Here is an 18,429-nt window from a genome sequence, read left to right on the forward strand (position 1 = left end):
GTCGTGCTCGCGTCATGCCACATCGCCGCCGCGTCAGCGCCCCTGTCCGCCACTTCTCCGACCTGCCCGCCACCTCATCATCCCTGTGGACCACTCACAGGCCGCCACGTCACTCGATGACTTCATGCTGATGTCATCCGACCTTGACCCCACCTGATGACATCATGCTGACGTCATCCATAAAAAGCGCCAAAATCCCAAAAGTCCATATTTTTGTCAAAAAACACGGTTTTTCTCACTTTTTGCAAAAACAAGAACTATTTTTCTCTGCATGCAAATTACGTTCATTCGTTGCCAACCTGTAGAAATCGACCCAGAGACCACCGGCGCTTCCATTCCACCTGCACTTGTAGCCTTGCCGACAGTTTAACAGGTATTTATCCAAAGCATTCCTCTGCGCCTGGTTTTGTATCCATAAATTGTCCGAAGCTAGCTTAAAAGAGTGAAAAACACAGTACCTACCAACAAATCCCGGTGGCTAGCCTCCATTTTCAATTGTTAAGTCGAAAACTCCCCTGCAGAACCTGCATTTAGCTAAATTTACCTAAAAACACAGTCTGTCCGCGCATTCGTGGACTTTGAACCCGAACTGCTCTAATTCACCGTAAAGAGAGTTTTTCAAGCCTGACATTTGCTCTGGCAGTCCTCTGTGCAGTATTTCAATTGTTGCTATTACAATTTACCCTCTGTTCCTTTGCAATATACCTCTCTGCTTTAAAGATACCCCTCTGTGCTGCTCTCTTCAGTAAAACCACTTCACATACAAATCAGAGGCCTTATTAGCCATGGAAACACCAATAGCACTGAATATTCAACCTCTGAATGCCCCACAAAGAGAATTAGAATGGAAGGCCCTGGGGGATAAGGATTATCAGATGATAGACTCATTTTCAATGAATTCCAAATTTAACATCCATCTGTTGAATGAGTTAAAGGCCCAACACCTCAGTGGAGCTGATATTTTAGGGATTTGGGACTCCAACTTGCCCATTTACAACCTCCCTCAAGTCAATGCCCTTCCAGACTTGATCCATAGATGCTGTGAATGCTATGATCCATGTCAGAGAGCTGTTCTCAATCCCTTAGGTGCAGTCTTGTTCCATATCACCCCTGAGGCCATAAATCAAATGCTCAACTTTCATTCTGCAAGACCATTGACTCCTCTCTCCATGCTAGATTTATTAAAGAAGGGGGGCAACTTGTCCAGTGCCCAGATCATCAAAATCAATCAGTTATTCATACAGCCAGGCTCTGAAACTATGAGAACGCCTCCTATTGGAAATCCATACCTCAATGACTTGGGCAAAATGCTTGTAGATTTGATCAGCTATGTGTTGGGCTACAAGGGAACTGAGGATGTTGATGACAACATTATGGCTATGCTGTCCATATTTTCTCCTGGAAAGCCTCCTGCTGTGCACTATGATTATGCTACATACATTGCAAACAAGATTCATGAGCAACTGTTGAATCTAGAAAGGGAAAAGGTGTTTAGATACACCAGATACATATATCATCTGTTCTTATTTTATCAACCTGACAGTTTCCCTATTCCTCTCAAGAAACTTGATGCCCAGGGAAATCCAAGGTCAGTTGTGTTTTGGACCTCAGTTTTTCATCACACCTCTTGCTCACCATACACATACTCTGAATTCATAGACCTTTTCATTCATCCAGCTTTGACCTTGTTATATGGTGTTCCTCCTCCAAGATTAACAGATGAAATGCAAAGAATTCTCCATCTTTCTAAGTCCTACAACATTGGTGATTGGTACTTTTACCAACACCACACAGTAATCAGAATATATGGCTGTGAGTTGGACCCTTATAGGCTGCCAAGATATGTCCCCATGAGACTATTTGCCTTGGAGTATTTTAGGCAGTTTGGAAATGCAGACATGATCCATTTCCATAGTAAAAACAAGAAAGTGCAATTGAAGGTCAGGAACCAACTAGGCCCTTTTCTTTACAACATAAGGGAGGAGGGATGGAAGGAAGCAGATGGCATGCTAGAGGCCCTCCGATTTGAAACTAGTTTCAAATGGATACCTTATGACCCTAATCATTTCATTTCTCTCAGAAGGGTAAAACATAAACTGGGTGGCTATCCTCATGTCAGATTGCCTCATATTGAGAAATATGCCAATCAACTAAGTTGGAAAGAGGGCACCCTAGAAGAGCCAATGACTAGAGAGCAAATACTACAAAGAGAAGCAAAAAATATTGAGAAAGAGGCTGACTTGGAAACTTGTGGACAGGTTTCCTCTTCATATCAAAGGCAGCTTGGAGCAGCTGCATCATCTTCCACAACACATCAGCAAGCAGCCAGAACTACTCATCAAACTTCCAGCAAAGGCAAAGAGAAACAGATGGAGCCAGAACAGCTAGCTTCTATAGAACAGCTGTAGGAAGTACATCAGCAAGAGGTACAATAGAAAAAATAGCAAGAAAAAGAGCAATCAGGGCAGCAAGAACAAACATTAGAGGCCCCAATATCCATAGGGCAGCAAGCACAGGACACTCTGCCTCCTAGGCAAGAGACTACAGTGGAGGCTTCGGTCCTCCAAACTCCACAAAATGAGGACAGAAATCGGAAGAGGGACAGAGAGACTCCCCTCACCACCTCCACAACTCACGGGGAGAAAAAGCATAGAATGAATCCCCTCTCTGAGGAAGAAATGCATATAGGGCAATATTTAGGCATGTGCCTTCCAAGCATGGAAGCATCTGCAAGTTCCTTTCAGCAGGAACAAGAAAGAACAGTTGGAGGAGAAGTCAGCTCTTCAAGCCAGCAAAGGGGAGCTGAGGCAGGCATCAAACAGCAGTTTATTGATATCAAAAAGAGGAATGAGCCACTTAAGATACAGCTCTACAATCACTTGTTGAAGATGGCCCCTACAAATCAATAGAGGTTGATGTCTACCTACGATGTGCATGAGGGAAAAATGATAATGAATCATTTCATGCCAACCATGCTGCAGCCTCAGTCAGCTGCCGACTACATAAGGACCAACCTTGAGGTCCTTCCCAAGGACATCCACCCAATGGATCAAATTGAATTGCATAAGCAAACGGGTGAGATGGTGTATGCCACCCTGGCAGATAAAACATTGGTGAACTACAGGCTGGAAAATAGCCTAAATAATACAGCTGCCCAACTTGAGTTGGAAAAGGCTTCCTCCCAGGCAAAGGACAACCGAATCAAAGCGTTGGAGGACATCATCATAGAGCTTGGGCATGATCCCAAGGACATTAAGGCTGTACAAGCACTGCTGAAACTAAGGGATGCAGATATGGCAGCATTGAGAAAGATGATCAAGATCCCTGCAACTCTTCATCCCCAAACAGAAGAAGTTTCCCAACTAAGGCATGACCAAGATGCAGCAGCAATGCTGGTCTCATTATACAAGCAGCTGATACAAACAGAAGAGAAATTGGGACAGTCAGAGGCTGCACTGCAGGCAACATTACAACAAAAGGAAGGAGGCCAAACTTCTCAGCCCCCTCCAGAGATAATCAATCTTGAGGAACCTCCTCAAACTACTGTTCCTCCTACAGAACAGGCAGCTCAAACAGTGCCATCTACATCAACACCAACACCAACAACAGAGCAGGCTCCAAGCCTGGACATGCAGAAGCTGAAGAGTGAAATCCAAGCCCTGGAAGCCCAAATGGCAGAACTAAATGAGGCCAGGGAGAGTCTAGCTAAGCTAAATGAGAAATACGACAAGTCAAAACAAAGCATAGCTGAGAAAGGAAGAGAGATAAAGGCTCTCAAAGAGAAGATAATGGAGATGGAAAAAGAGCTCACCCTAGACAAAGTGGTGGCTCAGCTCAAGACAGTTTTATGGGCCAATATTGGCCAATCAATCACAGATCAGTGGCAATACATTGAGACCATTCATAAGCAAATAGAACTCATAGGAAAATCACATAGAGAAATCCAGAGAGCAAGGGCATCTCTAGGCAACATGCCTGAGGTAGCCAATAGAATGATTAATGTGCTCAATAACCGTACAGGTCCTCAGCTGGCACCAATGGGAATTACCAGCAGAACTGAAACCATTTTCCTAATAAAGAGGGTCCTTACATTAAGAAGCCTGGTACAAACACTGGAAAGAAGAAGACAGGACATGCAGACAGAAGTAAACAGGTTCATGGACAAGTTTGCAGCACTTCAAAGAAAAGGTCTTCCTGGCTTACTGAACAGCGCAGGTAGGCTACTTTCACATGAGAACTATGAAAAGAGGGTCAACACATTTTCTACAAATCAGATCACTGAAAGACCTAGTACTTCAGAAGAAACAGTGCCAACATCTGGGCAAAATCTCTATGATAGAGTAGAGAATTTATTTTTTATCATGAATGAGATCAAGCATTTGTTTGAAGTGCCTCCAAACTTCTACAAATATACAAAGGCAGATGAGACCTTGGATGCAATTTTGAGACATCAATTGCCCACACAAGAATGGTGGACCAAAATGATACAGATGATATTGTAATCAAAAGCCTTTCATCAATTTTTTTCATCAAAAGACATAAGTCATCACCTTCAGAAAAAGTGATGCACACAGTATGATTATAGAAGAATGGGCTGAGCCAACTCAGCAAACCCACTAGGCCACCAAGACAGCACTGACAGTTACAGATGACAGGGCCGAAAAGGCTACAGCAGGACAAAGACATAAAGACACATCATTCAGCATTTATAAGAGAACATTCAACCGACTCAGTGGCCTCCAAAGGTCAAAAAGTCTTCTGACAGTATTAAAGAGCATTCATTTTGTATTCATAGCAGTAATAACTTCTTTATCTGTTATTTTGTAAAGTTGGTGAACGTATTTATTTCTCAGATGACTCAACGGTTCAGATATTTTTGCATGACCGATTGTATATATTCCCCCTCGCATAAGCTTGCAGGGGTTGTTGATTTCTCTTCTAGAGTTCTTATGCTGTAAATTTACAGAGTTTAATACAAAGGCTGATGGAATTTACAAAGTTTGTGTTGTCTGAGGCGTTGTAACGCGACTGCTGAATGCTACAGGATTCCTGCGTGTTTCATGGCTCAATAAGTTTCCTTTAAAATTTCTTTATGTTCTTTTATTATTTCGTCATAACTCATCCATGCCCTATATTTCACAGTTAATGGCAGAGAAAAAGACTAATTCCAGGATTTATTCATAGAATACCCTGAATTCAATCTTTGCTATTATAAATGTTTTCTTCAGTTATGGTTACAAAGGTGTAATTCTTAATTGCTGCACCTCTACACTATATCTTTCACAGTGACTATTGTTTAGGAATTCAAATCTGCTCCTTTACAATATATCTCTTTCTCACACCCCAGCTTAGTGGAAAATTCTTAATTGCTTTTCACTGGTTAAACACACTTCATCCTCATAATTTCAAGTTTGTTTCATGAGATATTCAAATGGCCCTGCAGTTTCAGCAATCCAAACCTACCTCTCAAACAACCTGTAGCCACAGACTCCATTGCCCAATGGACTAATACTGTCTAAAGATTTCCACCTTAAGCACTGAAAGACATCACTCAACCAAAATATAAAACCAAACCCTGAACTCATAACTAGCCTAAAATCTTCACAAAACAGAGACAAACCTTAAAGAGAGAGCCCTCTCTGATTACAGTTGGGCTAGAAACTGTAATCCAAAGCTTGGTTAGTGGTTACCCCGGCCGTATTCCCTTGGGAGTCAAAGGGAACAACCTGGGTGTTAACATAATTGGCGACTCCACTGGGGAGCTCCTCAGGATTTTCTAATTTCTGTATATTTCTTAAAGCTGCTTCAGTCAATCTTCATGCTAGCTTTAAGATATACACAGCCATTCCAAAGTCTTGTCTGGCCCTTGTAGACACAAAAATATTCCAAAAACATACTCAAAAAAACAAGTTCAGAAGTTGGCTCCCAAGAAGAATCCACGATATACAAGGTCAAATCCTGACCCCAACCCACCAACTGTTTTTGAAAATCCTAATACAATCCCTAAAATCATTAGGAAGCGGCAAGGACAGGAAACTCTTGCTGATTTGAGTCCTGAGACAGCTTACCCAAACCCTGTTCCAACTCCAATCAGGGTTCTATTTCGGTCTACCCCTGATTCCCCCAGTTCACCATCCACATCTCAAAGCCCTCCTTTCACACCTCCATCCACTGCACATATTCCCTTGACCAACACTCTAGTTTCTACCGTTCCCATTATCCCTGTTGTACCAGTCGTCCATGTTATCCCTGTCAATCCTATAAATCCTGCAAATATGGCTAATAGATATGCTCCCCTGCAGTTGCCTACTAATGCTGCAGCTCTACCTCAGGACTACCAATCCAAGATCTCATATTTTGACTCCACTGGCCCTTTCACAGCAATTCAGCATGCCAAAAGGATGTAAGACCATTTTCAGAACTATGAAATAGATGATGACAGTGTGAGAATGAGAATCTTTGTTCAGAGCCTGACAGGGGATGTAAGAACTTGGTTTAGATCACTAGCTGTAAATACCATCACAACTCCTGATGAGCTTTATCAAGCCTTTACTAACAGATGGGAGAAAAAGAAGGATCCCCTGCACATACTTGGTGAATATGATACAATCAAACGAGGTCCTCAAGAGACCGTTTTGGAGTATTGTGCAAGATTCAACAATGTATATAACGCAATACCACAGAATTTAAGACCTCCTCCTGATTTAGCCTTGTACAAATTTCCTGATGGTTTTGACCCTAATATGGCATATCAGTTGAAGGAAAGAGCCCCTGAAACCCTTGAAGATGCCCAAAAGGTTGTTGTCACAGTAGAGGCTAACCTGATTGCCAAAAGAAACAGGGCAAGATTGGAAAAGAGAACCACCTTCAAAGAAGAACCCTCAACCTTTGATCTAAAACTGGATGCAACACTCACTGGTATGAAGAGATTGGGTGATAGAGTAGAATCAGTTGAGAGAAAGTCATCATGGGAAGCACCACAAAATAACCCTATCAGGAATCCCAATTTTAGGAGAAATCAAAACCCAAACGTTGGCAAGGCCGGTTCTGATCCAGACATAAGACCTCCATTCCAGGAAAACTATACTGAGGCATCCACTTCGAATGAGCAAAAAGATGACACCCACATTAACCTGATGGGCCTGAATGATGAGCAGCAAGTTTTTTTGAGTCAAGAAGATCATAAGGATGATGACATTCAGCAATTCCAAACCAGGTCAGGTGAGTCATTTGACTTTAAACAAGGCTATGACATAGTTGTTTATGAAGTTCATAAGCAATACAAGCTAAGAAGCAGAACTATAAATGTAACACAGCCTGAAAAAACAAGGGATAGCCAGCAGCCCAAAAAAGCCATAGTCACAGAGCCAAATGACACAACTGATTCAGTTACAAATGAAGTAACCGTTCAAGAAGTCACTGAACCATTGCCCTCAAAACAACAGCCTATGGCTACATCACCTTTGCAGCCTAATCCAAGTAACACTCCTCAAGAGATGAGTAAGAAGGACAAGCCTCAAGATCAAGAAAAGAATCAAGAAGAAGACTTAGTGAACAAGGAAAAGGCTGTCACCCACAACACCAAGATCCCATCTGAAAGACCCTTTGACTTAGAAGCTGAAATTGGCAAATTGAAGGTAGCTATTCCTCTCTCAGAACTAGCCAAGGATGACATTTATAGACAACAAATCAAGAAGTCCCTTCAACTTACTCGTAATAAAGATAATGTCAATGTGTTAGATGACACCCAAGAATTGCTTTTCGGTCCAGAGGTTGATGGAAAGACAGCAGTTACAGAGATCTTACCTTTCTATGTCAGCCTGCATGTTCATGATAAGCTACTACACAATGCAATGTTTGACTCAGGTGCCTCTCACAACTTGATGCCTAAATCAGTCATGGAAAGATTGAATCTAGATATTACAAGACCATATAAGGACCTATTCTCATTTGACTCCAGCCAAGTTAAGTGTTTAGGCTTAATAAAAGACTTATGTGTGTCCCTTGTTCAGTACCCAAACAAAACAATTCTAATGGATGTTGTAGTTGCTGATATCCCACCCAAATATGGGATGCTGTTATCAAGATCATGGGGGGCTAAACTCCAAGGTTCCCTACAATTAGACATGTCATATGCCACCATCTCATTCTTTGGTCAACCCAAGAGGTTATATAGAGAGTCACTTATGAAATACATGGTCAGCAGTGAAGAAAAACCTCAAAACCTTCCCATATATGTTGTCCATTCTGACATAGACTCCTATATTCTCTTCAATGACAATGCAGGTCCCACAAATGATGAAGAAAACTAGACACTCAAACAAGATCAGCATATAAATGAAGAAACTGTTGTTCAAGAAATAATGATTGAGAAATCAATAAACAAAACTGTTCAAGAAGGAAAACCAAATGTAAGCCAAGATCCTAGGTTGTTGATGCTAACTCCCACAACAGTTGACAATTCTTCCCTTAACCAAGAAGTCCTCTGGTTTCTTGAATTCGATGGGTCAGTCAACAAATTAGGGGCATGAGCAGGGGTTTGGATACATAATAAACAAAACAGTCATGCAGAAGGCCGAGCCTATAGGTTAAACTTCAGGTGCACCAACAATATGGCAGAATACGAAGCTCTCTTGCTAGGCCTCAAGCTAGTAAAATCCTTACAAGCCATAAAAGTTTCAATCCTAGGAGACTCAAACCTAGTTATCCAACAAGTAAAGGGTAATTTTGTCACTAATGACAAAAGATTGAGATCTTATAGGTTTGCTGCTGCTGAAATACTAAACTCCTTCACTGAATTTCAAATCACCAAAATCTCTAGAACCCATAACCTTCAAGCTCATAGTTTGGCCACATTTGCAAGCACCTGTAAACTACCCTTTGAACCTAGCCATTGCTTCACAGCTGAGATAAAATACAGACCTTTTGTCCCAAACAATGTTAAAGACTGGCAAGTGTTTGAAGATGATACACAATTAAATAATTTCTTGACCTTGCAACAAGAATTTGCAGGACTAAACATTGACACTGAGGGAGCAAGTCAATCACAAATACTTAGTGAACAGAACCACAGGGCAATATCACCCAAAACAGCTAACCAAATGCTACATCCAACAATTTTTAACAAAGACAACATACAAGAAATTCAACAAATCAGTTGTGAAGAAATAGCTGGTGCAGAGGCTGAAATCATAGAGCTGAAAGACAATTTTCTTCCAACAGGCCTAACTCCGTTGGAGGACATTTTTTATTCAAATGATATCCCTCTCAAGCCTAATCAAAAGCCATTTAAGCAGAAATTGAGAAGGATCAATCCCATGCTTCTCCCTTCAATTGAAAAAGAGCTGCAAAAAATGTTTAAAGCTGGCATCATAGCACCAATCAGGTTTTCAGACTGGATCTCAAACTTGGTGCCCACAAGAAAGAAAACTGGTGAGATAAGACTTTGTGTTGATCTTAGAAACCTGAACCAAGTGTCCCTCAAGGATAATTATCCCTTACCTAAGATGGATCACATTCTCCAAAGAGTGGTAGGGGCTTCAAGGATCTCATTACTTGATGGATTCTCAGGCTTTAATCAGATCCTAGTACATCCTGATGATCAAGACAAAACCACATTCACTACCCCATGGGGAACATTCAAATATGTAAAAATGCCTTTTGGATTGAAAAATGCAGGGGCTACATTTCAGAGAGCAATGGATATTGCTTTTGCCAAGGAGATTCATGACTTCCTTGTTATTTATTTAGATGACCTCACACCCTTCTCAAAATCTGACCAAGAACACTTGAAGCATTTGAGACAAATATTCTTAACATGTAGGAAATATGGCATTTCCTTAAACCCCAAGAAGTCTCTGTTTGGTTTGGAAGAAGGTAAGCTGTTAGGTCACATCATTTCAAAGGATGGCATTAGAATTGACCCAGACAGGATACAAGCTATCTTACAAATGCCCCACCCAAGAAACATCAAAGAATTGCAAGCCTTCTTAGGTAAGATCAACTTCTTAAGGAGGTTTATCCCAAACTTAGCAGAATTGATCAGATTACTAAATAACATGCTAAAGAAGGATTCAAAAGTGAAATGGACGGTAGAAGCCAATCAAGCTTTTGAAGGTATAAAATTGGCCCTTACCCAAACCCCAGTCTTAACAAATCCTCAATTTGATAGAGAATTCATCATTTTCTCTTTTGCCTCCCAGCATACTATTGTTGTTGTTTTATTACAGAAAGATGACCAAGGAAATGAAAAACCCATTGCTTTCTTTAGTAGAGCTCTTAGAGATGCACCTCTGAAATATCAGATCATGGAGAAACAAGCTTATGCTTTGGTCAAGGCCATTAAAGACTTTAGGATTTATATCCTTTACTCCCATGTTGTAGCTTATGTGCCAAGTCCCATTGTGAAAGACATACTCACTCAAGAAAACTTAGAGGGCAGAAGAGGAAAATGGATTGCCAACATATTGGAATTTGATATTGAGATAAAACCTACAAAACTGATAAAAGGGCAAGGTTCGGCCAAACTAATGACAGAAGCAAAATTTCAAGCCTTAGACATTAACCAACTGGACAATGAACCGAAGCTGGCGACTCCAAAGATCAATGCAGCCTTTGAACAATCCTCTTGGTATTCTGATATATGTTATGTGTTACAAAACTTGTGTGCTCCCCCAGGATTGTTCAGAACTAAATGTAGGTTCTTAAAAATGAAAGCTTCAAGATTTTGTGTCATGGATGGCAATTTGTTTTGGAAAAACCATGAGGGTATACTGTTAAACTGCTTGATTGAGAATGAGACTAACAATGTCATGAAAGAATTTCATGTAGGTGATTGTGGTGGACACTTGTATTGGAAGTCCACTGTGGATAAGATATTGAGGGCTGGTTACTATTGGCCCACTGTCTTCTCTGATGTTAAAAAAATTTACTACCTCATGTCATAAATGCCAAGTGTTTGAGGGAAAGAGAAAGTTATTGCCACTTCCTTTGAGGCCTATTGCTACAGAGAGACCTTTTCAACAATGGGGCTTGGATTTCATTGGGGAAATTCATCCCTCATCTTCAGGCCAACATAGATGGATCCTCACAGCCACAGACTACTTCACCAAATGGATTGAGGCCATCCCATGTAGACAAGCAAATGATTCCACTATCATTCAGTTCCTTGAGACCAATATCCTTTCTAGATTTGGTTGTCCTGATAAGATAATAACAGACAATGCTGCTGCTTTCAGATCTAAGAAGATGGTGAATTTCTGCCACAAATTTCACATTACCTTGGGCCATTCTACTGCATACTATCCCCAAGGTAATGGCCTTGCTGAATCATCAAATAAAAGCCTTGTAAACATCATAAAGAAGGTGTTGGAAGAAAATAAGAAGAATTGGCATAAGAAGCTGGTCAATGCCTTATGGGCAGATAGACTAACAACCAAGAGATCAATTGGGGTCAGCCCATATGAGTTAGTTTATGGATTAGAAGCCAAATTTCCTTCATCACTAGGGATCCATGTCATGAAACTTCTTCAAGAAAGCCAGGCTAAACCAAATGATGTGCAAAGAAGGGTAAATCAAATTATATCTTTGCAGCAAACTAGAGACCAAGTCTATCACAGAGTTCAAGTTTTACAAGAAAAGTTAAAGAAAGCTTTTGATAGAAGGACTAAGGCTGAAGATTTCAACATTGGTGATAAAGTCCTCAAGTGGGATTCAAGAAGGGAAGATAAAGGAAAACATGGGAAATTTGATTCCCTTTGGAGAGGACCATTTGCTGTTCAAGCGGTACAAGGAAACAACACCTACTTCCTTAAGAATCTTGATGAAACTGATTTGGATGAAGGTCCTATGAATGGCAGGATGTTGAAGCACTATTTTGACTACTATCCATGAGTGTAGCCTAATTCTCCCTTGTACATACTCAGGTGTATATATTACTTTCTGTTAACATGTAAAAATGCAGTTTCCCAAGTTTTGTAAGTTATCAGCAAAAGTCAAATAAGTTCAGAGATTTACCAAGATGGCAAGAGCAGGATTTTGAGATTTCAAAGAGCAATAATCCAAGTTTTGATAAAAGAAACCAAGGGCCAAGGCAATCTGACCTGTTGTTCTTGGTCTTTCAAATGAAAAACCATTCCCATGTGGAGCCACTGTTAGCTACCTATACCAATAGGTTTCATATTTCATGATTGGCAAAGAAAGTTCCAAATATGCTTTGCTTTGGTGATGCAAAGATCCCATATTTTCAAGAGAAGGTAATATGTGTACATAGCTTGATGTTGATTCAATTTTGGATGGATGGTCCAACAGCCTAATCTGGATCATGCCATGTTTCAATTTTCTGTTGTAAAATAGAGAAGGAAGTCTGTCCAAACTGTTTAATCTTGGCAGACCAGTAATTCAGTAGAGACTTAAGGTTCCCAACTGCTTAATCTGGGACCTTGGAAGCAATAAGGGTAGTTCTAGATAGAAAATCAAAAGAAAAAGCCAAAAGAAAAGAAAAAGGCACATAAGGGTCTGCAAGTCTAAGTGCACCCTCCATGAAGAAACAAAAAAATGCTAGGCAAGTAGATGGGTAGGCAAATGGGGTTGCAGAAGTATCATTCCTTTCAATTGAGTGTTTGGTAACCTTTTATAAAGGAACATCAGTGGATAGAGAAGGTTCTCTTCTCCATCATTTTGTAGCAAAACAAAGGAGCATGTCTAACTTCCTGTTCCCCCCCCACATTCATTACTAACATCCCTTCACCAGTTGTGTTCATGAAAGAATTCAAGGTCTTATGATGGTTCTTGTTTCTTTGAAAGCCACATTTCATGTCTAAAATTCTTTTCATTTTGATCTACTTCCTAAACTAAGTTGATTTCATATAAAACTTAGTGTTTCACCCTCTCACCCCCTTCCTCCACTCATACTAACTTCTAAAATTCTTATTATCTAAATCCCCTATGTTCCCCTTTCCTCCCTACTGTTATAAACACTATGGTGTATAAATCCCAAGCAATGTATAACTATTCCCTTCCCCTTGGCATTATAGCTATATGTCCAAAGTCAGGGATTAAATTGACCTCTGGTCAGTTTAACAGCCTAAGAATTACCCCTCTTTCCCCTTCAGAAATCATTTAAACCATTTGCCCCTTCATTTGCAAAAGAACCTTGTAAAAAACCCCATTTCCACCCCTAACCCGCTTTATTTGCAAAAATACATCAAAACCCACTTTTCGGCTTTATCTAAAGTTTGGCGCCAATACACATTTTTATAAAAATTACATTGAAAACCCATATTATCCGCCGAACTCCTAAGTCCCCGCTGGGCACACATTTCAAAAGAAATATTAAAATAATCCCCGCTCGCCGCTGTATCATCCTGGCGCCTTAGCGATCCGTCGACCGTCGGATCTGGCTCTTTTCATCAAACGGCCCACATGCATATCGGGTCAGGCTCGACGTCCGGAGGATAGCACCCGAGAAACTGTCAGAGGGTGACGTCAGACCTCTGCCACGCATCGCCCCCACAATTTCTCGGGTCGCCTTCTGACAAAACCGCGGCCGTATCTAAGGCGGTCCGAGAAAATCCACTTACCACTTATGGTTTTCTGCCGCTCACGTCACCTCCTCATCACTGCCACGTCGTGCTCGCGTCATGCCACATCGTCGCCGCGTCAGCGGCCCTATCCGCCACTGCTCCGACCTGCCCACCACCTCATCATCCCCGTGGACCACTCACAGGCCGCCACGTCACTCGATGACGTCATGCTGACGTCATCCGACCTTGACCCCACCCGATGACGTCATGCTGACGTCATCCATAAAAAGTGCCAAAATCCCAAAAGTCCATATTTTTGTCGAAAAACGCGGTTTTTCTCACTTTTTGCAAAAACAAGAACTATTTTGCTCTACATGCAAATTACGTTCATTCGTTGCCAACCTGCAGAAATCGACACAGAGACCACCGACGCTTCCATTCCACCTGCACTTGTAGCCATTGCCGACAGTTTACCAAGTATTTATCCAAAGCATTCCTCTGCGCCTGGTTTTGTATCCATAAATTGTCTGAAACTAGCTTAAAAGAGTGAAAAACACAGTACCTACGAGCAAATCCCGGTGGCTAGCCTCCATTTTCAATTGGTAAGTCGAAAACTCCCCTGCAAAACTTGCATTTAGCTAAATTTACCCAAAAACACAGTCTGTCCGCGCATTCGTGGACTTTGAACCTGAACTTCTCTAATTCACCGTAAAGAGAGTTTTTCAAGCCTGACATTTTCTCTGGCAGTCCTCTGTGCAGTATTTCAATTGCTGCTATTACAATTTACCCTCTGTTCCTTTGCAATATACCTCTCTGCTTTAAAGATACCCCTCTGTGCTGCTCTCTTCAGTAAAACCACTTCACATACAAATCAGAGGCCTTATTAGCCATGGAAACACCAATAGCATTGAATATTCAACCTCTAAACGCCCCACAAAGAGAATTAGAATGGAAGGCCCTGGGGGATAAGGATTATCAGATGATAGACTCATTTTCAATGAATTCCAAATTTAACATCCATTTGCTGAATGAGTTAAAGGCACAGCACCTCAGTGGAGCTGATATTTTAGGGATTTGGGACTCCAACTTGCCCATTTACAACCTCCCTCAAGTCAATGCCCTTCCAGACTTGATCCATAGATGCTGTGAATGCTATGATCCATGTCAGAGAGCTGTTCTCAATCCCTCAGGTGCAGTCTTGTTCCATATCACCCCTGAGGCAATAAATCAAATGCTCAACTTTCATTCTGCAAGGACATTGACTCCTCTCTCCATGCTAGATTTATTAAAGAAGGGGGGCAACTTGTCGAGTGCCCAGATCATCAAAATCAATCAGTTATTCATACAGCCAGGCTCTGAAACTATGAGAACGCCTCCTATTGGAAATCCATACCTCAATGACTTGGGCAAAATGCTTGTAGATTTGATCAGCTATGTCTTGGGCTACAAGGGAACTGAGGATGTTGATGACACCATTATGGCTATGCTGTCCATATTTTCTCCTGGAAAGCCTCCTGCTATGCACTATGATTATGCTACATACATTGCAAACAAGATTCATGAGCAACTGTTGAATCTAGAAAGGGAAAAGGTGTTTAGATACACCAGATACATATATCATCTGTTCTTATTTTATCAACCTGACAGTTTCCCTATTCCTCTCAAGAAACTTGATGCCCAGGGAAATCCAAGGTCAGTTGTGTTTTGGACCTCAGTTTTTCATCACACCTCTTGCTCACCATACACATACTCTGAATTCATAGACCTTTTCATTCATCCAGCTTTGACCTTGTTATATGGTGTTCCTCCTCCAAGATTAACAGATGAAATGCAAATAATTCTCCATCTTTCTAAGTCCTACAGCATTGGTGATTGGTACTTTTACCAACACCATACAGTAATCAAAATATATGGCTGTGAGTTGGACCCTTATAGGTTGTCAAGATATGTCCCCATGAGACTATTTGCCTTGGAGTATTTTAGGCAGTTTGGAAATGCAGACATGATCCATTTCCATAGTAAAAACAAGAAAGTGCAATTGAAGGTCAGGAACTAACTAGGCCCTTTTCTTTACAACATAAGGGAGGAGGGATGGAAGGAAGCAGATGGCATGCTAGAGGCCCTTCGATTTGAAACTAGTTTCAAATGGATACCTTATGACCCTAATCATTTCATTTCTATGAGAAGGGTAAAACATAAACTGGGTGTCTATCCTCATGTCAGATTGCCTCATATTGAGAAATATGCCAATCAACTAAGTTGGAAAGAGGGCACCCTAGAAGAGCCAATGACTAGAGAGCAAATACTACAAAGAGAAGTAAAAAATATTGAGAAAGAGGTTGACTTGGAAACTTGTGGACAGGTTTCCTCTTCATATCAAAGGCAGCTTGGAGCAGCTGCATCATCTTCCACAGCACATCAGCAAGCAGCCAGAACTACTCATCAAACTTCCAGCAAGGGCAAAGAGAAACAGATGGAGCCATAACAGCTAGCTTCTACAGAACAACAAGAGGAAGTACAACAGCAAGAGGTACAGCAGAAAAAAAAGCAAGAAAAAGAGCAATCAGGGCAGCAAGAACAAACATTAGAGGCCCCAATATCCATAGGGTAGCAAGCACAGGACACTCTGCCTCCTAGGCAGGAGACTACAGTGGAGGCCTCGGTCTTCCAAACTCCACAAAATGAGGACAGAAATCGGAAGAGGGACAGAGAGACTCCCCTCACCACCTCCACAACTCACGGGGAGAAAAGGCATAGAATGGATCCCCTCTCTGAGGAAGAAATGCCTATAGGGCAATCTTTAGGCATGGGCCCTCCAAGCATGGAAGCATCTACAAGTTCCTTTCAGCAGGAATAAGAAAGAACAGTTGGAGGAGAATTCATCTCTTCAAGCCAGCAAATGGGAGCTGAGGCAGGCATCAAACAACAATTTATTGATATCAAAAAGAGGAATGAGCCACTTAAGATACAACTCTACAATCACTTGTTGAAGATGGCCCCTACAAATCAACAGAGGTTGATGTCTGCCTACGATGTGCATGAGGGCAAAATGATAATGAGTCATTTCATGCCAACCATGCTGCAGCATCAGTCAGATGCCGACTACATAAGGACCAACCTTGAGGTCCTTTCCAAGGACATCCACCCAATGGATCAAATTGAATTGCATAAGCAAACGGGTGAGATGGTGTATGCCACCCTGGCAGATAAAACATTGGTGAACTACAGGCTGGAAAATAGCCTAAATAATACAGCTGCCCAACTTGAGTTGGAAAAGGCTTCCTCCCAGGCAAAGGACAACCGAATCAAAGCGTTGGAGGACATCATCATAGAGCTTGGGCATGATCCCAAGGACATTAAGGTTGTACAAGCACTGCTGAAACTAAGGGATGCAGATATGGCAGCATTGAGAAAGATGATCAAGATCCCTGCAACTCTTCATTCCCAAACAGAAGAAGTTGCCCAACTAAGGCATGACCAAGATGCAGCAGCAATGCTGGTCTCATTATACAAGCAGCTGATACAAACAGAAGAGAAATTGGGACAGTCAGAGGCTGCACTGCAGGCAGCATTACAACAAAAGTAAGGAGGCCAAACTTCTCAGCCCCCTCCAGAGATAATCAATCTTGAGGAACCTCCTCAAACTACTGTTCCTCCTACAGAACAGGCAGCTCAAACAGTGCCATCTACATCAACACCAACACCAACAACAGAGCAGGCTCCAAGCCTGGACATGCAGAAGCTGAAGAGTGAAATCCAAGCCCTGGAAGCCCAAATGGCAGAACTAAATGAGGCCAGGGAGGGTCTAGCTAAGCTAAATGAGAAATACGACAAGTCAAAACAAAGCATAGCTGAGAAAGGAAGAGAGATAAAGGCTCTCAAAGAGAAGATAAAGGAGCTGGAAAAAGAGCTCACCCAGGACAAAGTGGTGGCTCAGCTCAAGACAGTTTTATGGGCCAATATTGGCCAATCAATCACAGATCAGTGGAAATACATTGAGACCATTCATGAGCAAATAGAACTCATAGGAATAGAACATAGAGAAATCCAGAGAGCAAGGGCATCTCTAGGCAACATGCCTGAGGTAGCCAATAGAATGATTAATGTGCTCAATAACCGTACAGGTCCTTAGCTGGTACCAATGGGAATTACCAGCAGAACTCAAACCATTTTGCTAATAAAGAGGGTCCTTACATTAAGAAGCCTGGTACAAAAACTGGAAAGAAGAAGCCAGGACATGCAGACAGAAGTAAACAGGTTCATGGACAAGTTTGCAGCACTTCAAAGCAAAGGTCTTCCTGGCTTACTGAACAGCGCAGGTAGGCTACTTTCACATGAGAACTATGCAAAGAGGGTCAACACATTTGCTACAAATCAGATCACTGAAAGACCTAGTACTTCAGAAGAAACAGGGCCAGCATCTGGGCAAAATCTCTATGATAGAGTAGAGAATTTATTTTTTATCATGAATGAGATCAAGCATTTGTTTGAAGTGCCTCCAAACTTCTACAAATATACAAAGGCAGATGAGACCTTGGATGCAATTTTGAGACATCAATTGCCCACACAAGAATGGTGGACCAAAATGATACAGATGATATTGTAATCAAAAGCCTTTCATCAATTTTTTTCATCAAAAGACATAAGTCATCACCTTCAGAAAAAGTGATGCACACAGTATGATTATAGAAGAATGGGCTGAGCCAACTCAGCAAACCCACTAGGCCACCAAGACAACACTGACAGTTACAGATGACAGGGCCGAAAAGGCTACAGCAGGACAAAGACATAAAGACACATCATTCAGCATTTATAACAGAACATTCAACCGACTCAGTGGCCTCCAAAGGTCAAAAAGTCTTCTGACAGTATTAAAGAGCATTCATTTTGTATTCATAGCAGTAAT

General features: G+C 41.5%; 1 protein-coding gene across 1 annotated transcript in view; it reads left to right on the forward strand.

The window, feature by feature from the left end:
- Nucleotides 1–3,293: 3,293 nt before the first annotated feature.
- The window catches only part of LOC149170850 (uncharacterized), an 85,430-nt gene continuing 70,294 nt past the window's right edge, over nucleotides 3,294–18,429 (forward strand). Inside the window, exon 1 of the mRNA XM_089425744.1 lies at nucleotides 3,294–3,461. Coding sequence (XP_089281870.1) covers nucleotides 3,294–3,461 — 168 coding nt within the window. The remainder of the gene's footprint in view (nucleotides 3,462–18,429) is intronic.

Source organism: Pinus tabuliformis, chromosome 4_2, assembly GCF_031772625.1.
Source record: "Pinus tabuliformis cultivar Carrire ecotype Pingquan chromosome 4_2, CPIR1, whole genome shotgun sequence".
Lineage (NCBI taxonomy): Eukaryota > Viridiplantae > Streptophyta > Pinopsida > Pinales > Pinaceae > Pinus > Pinus tabuliformis.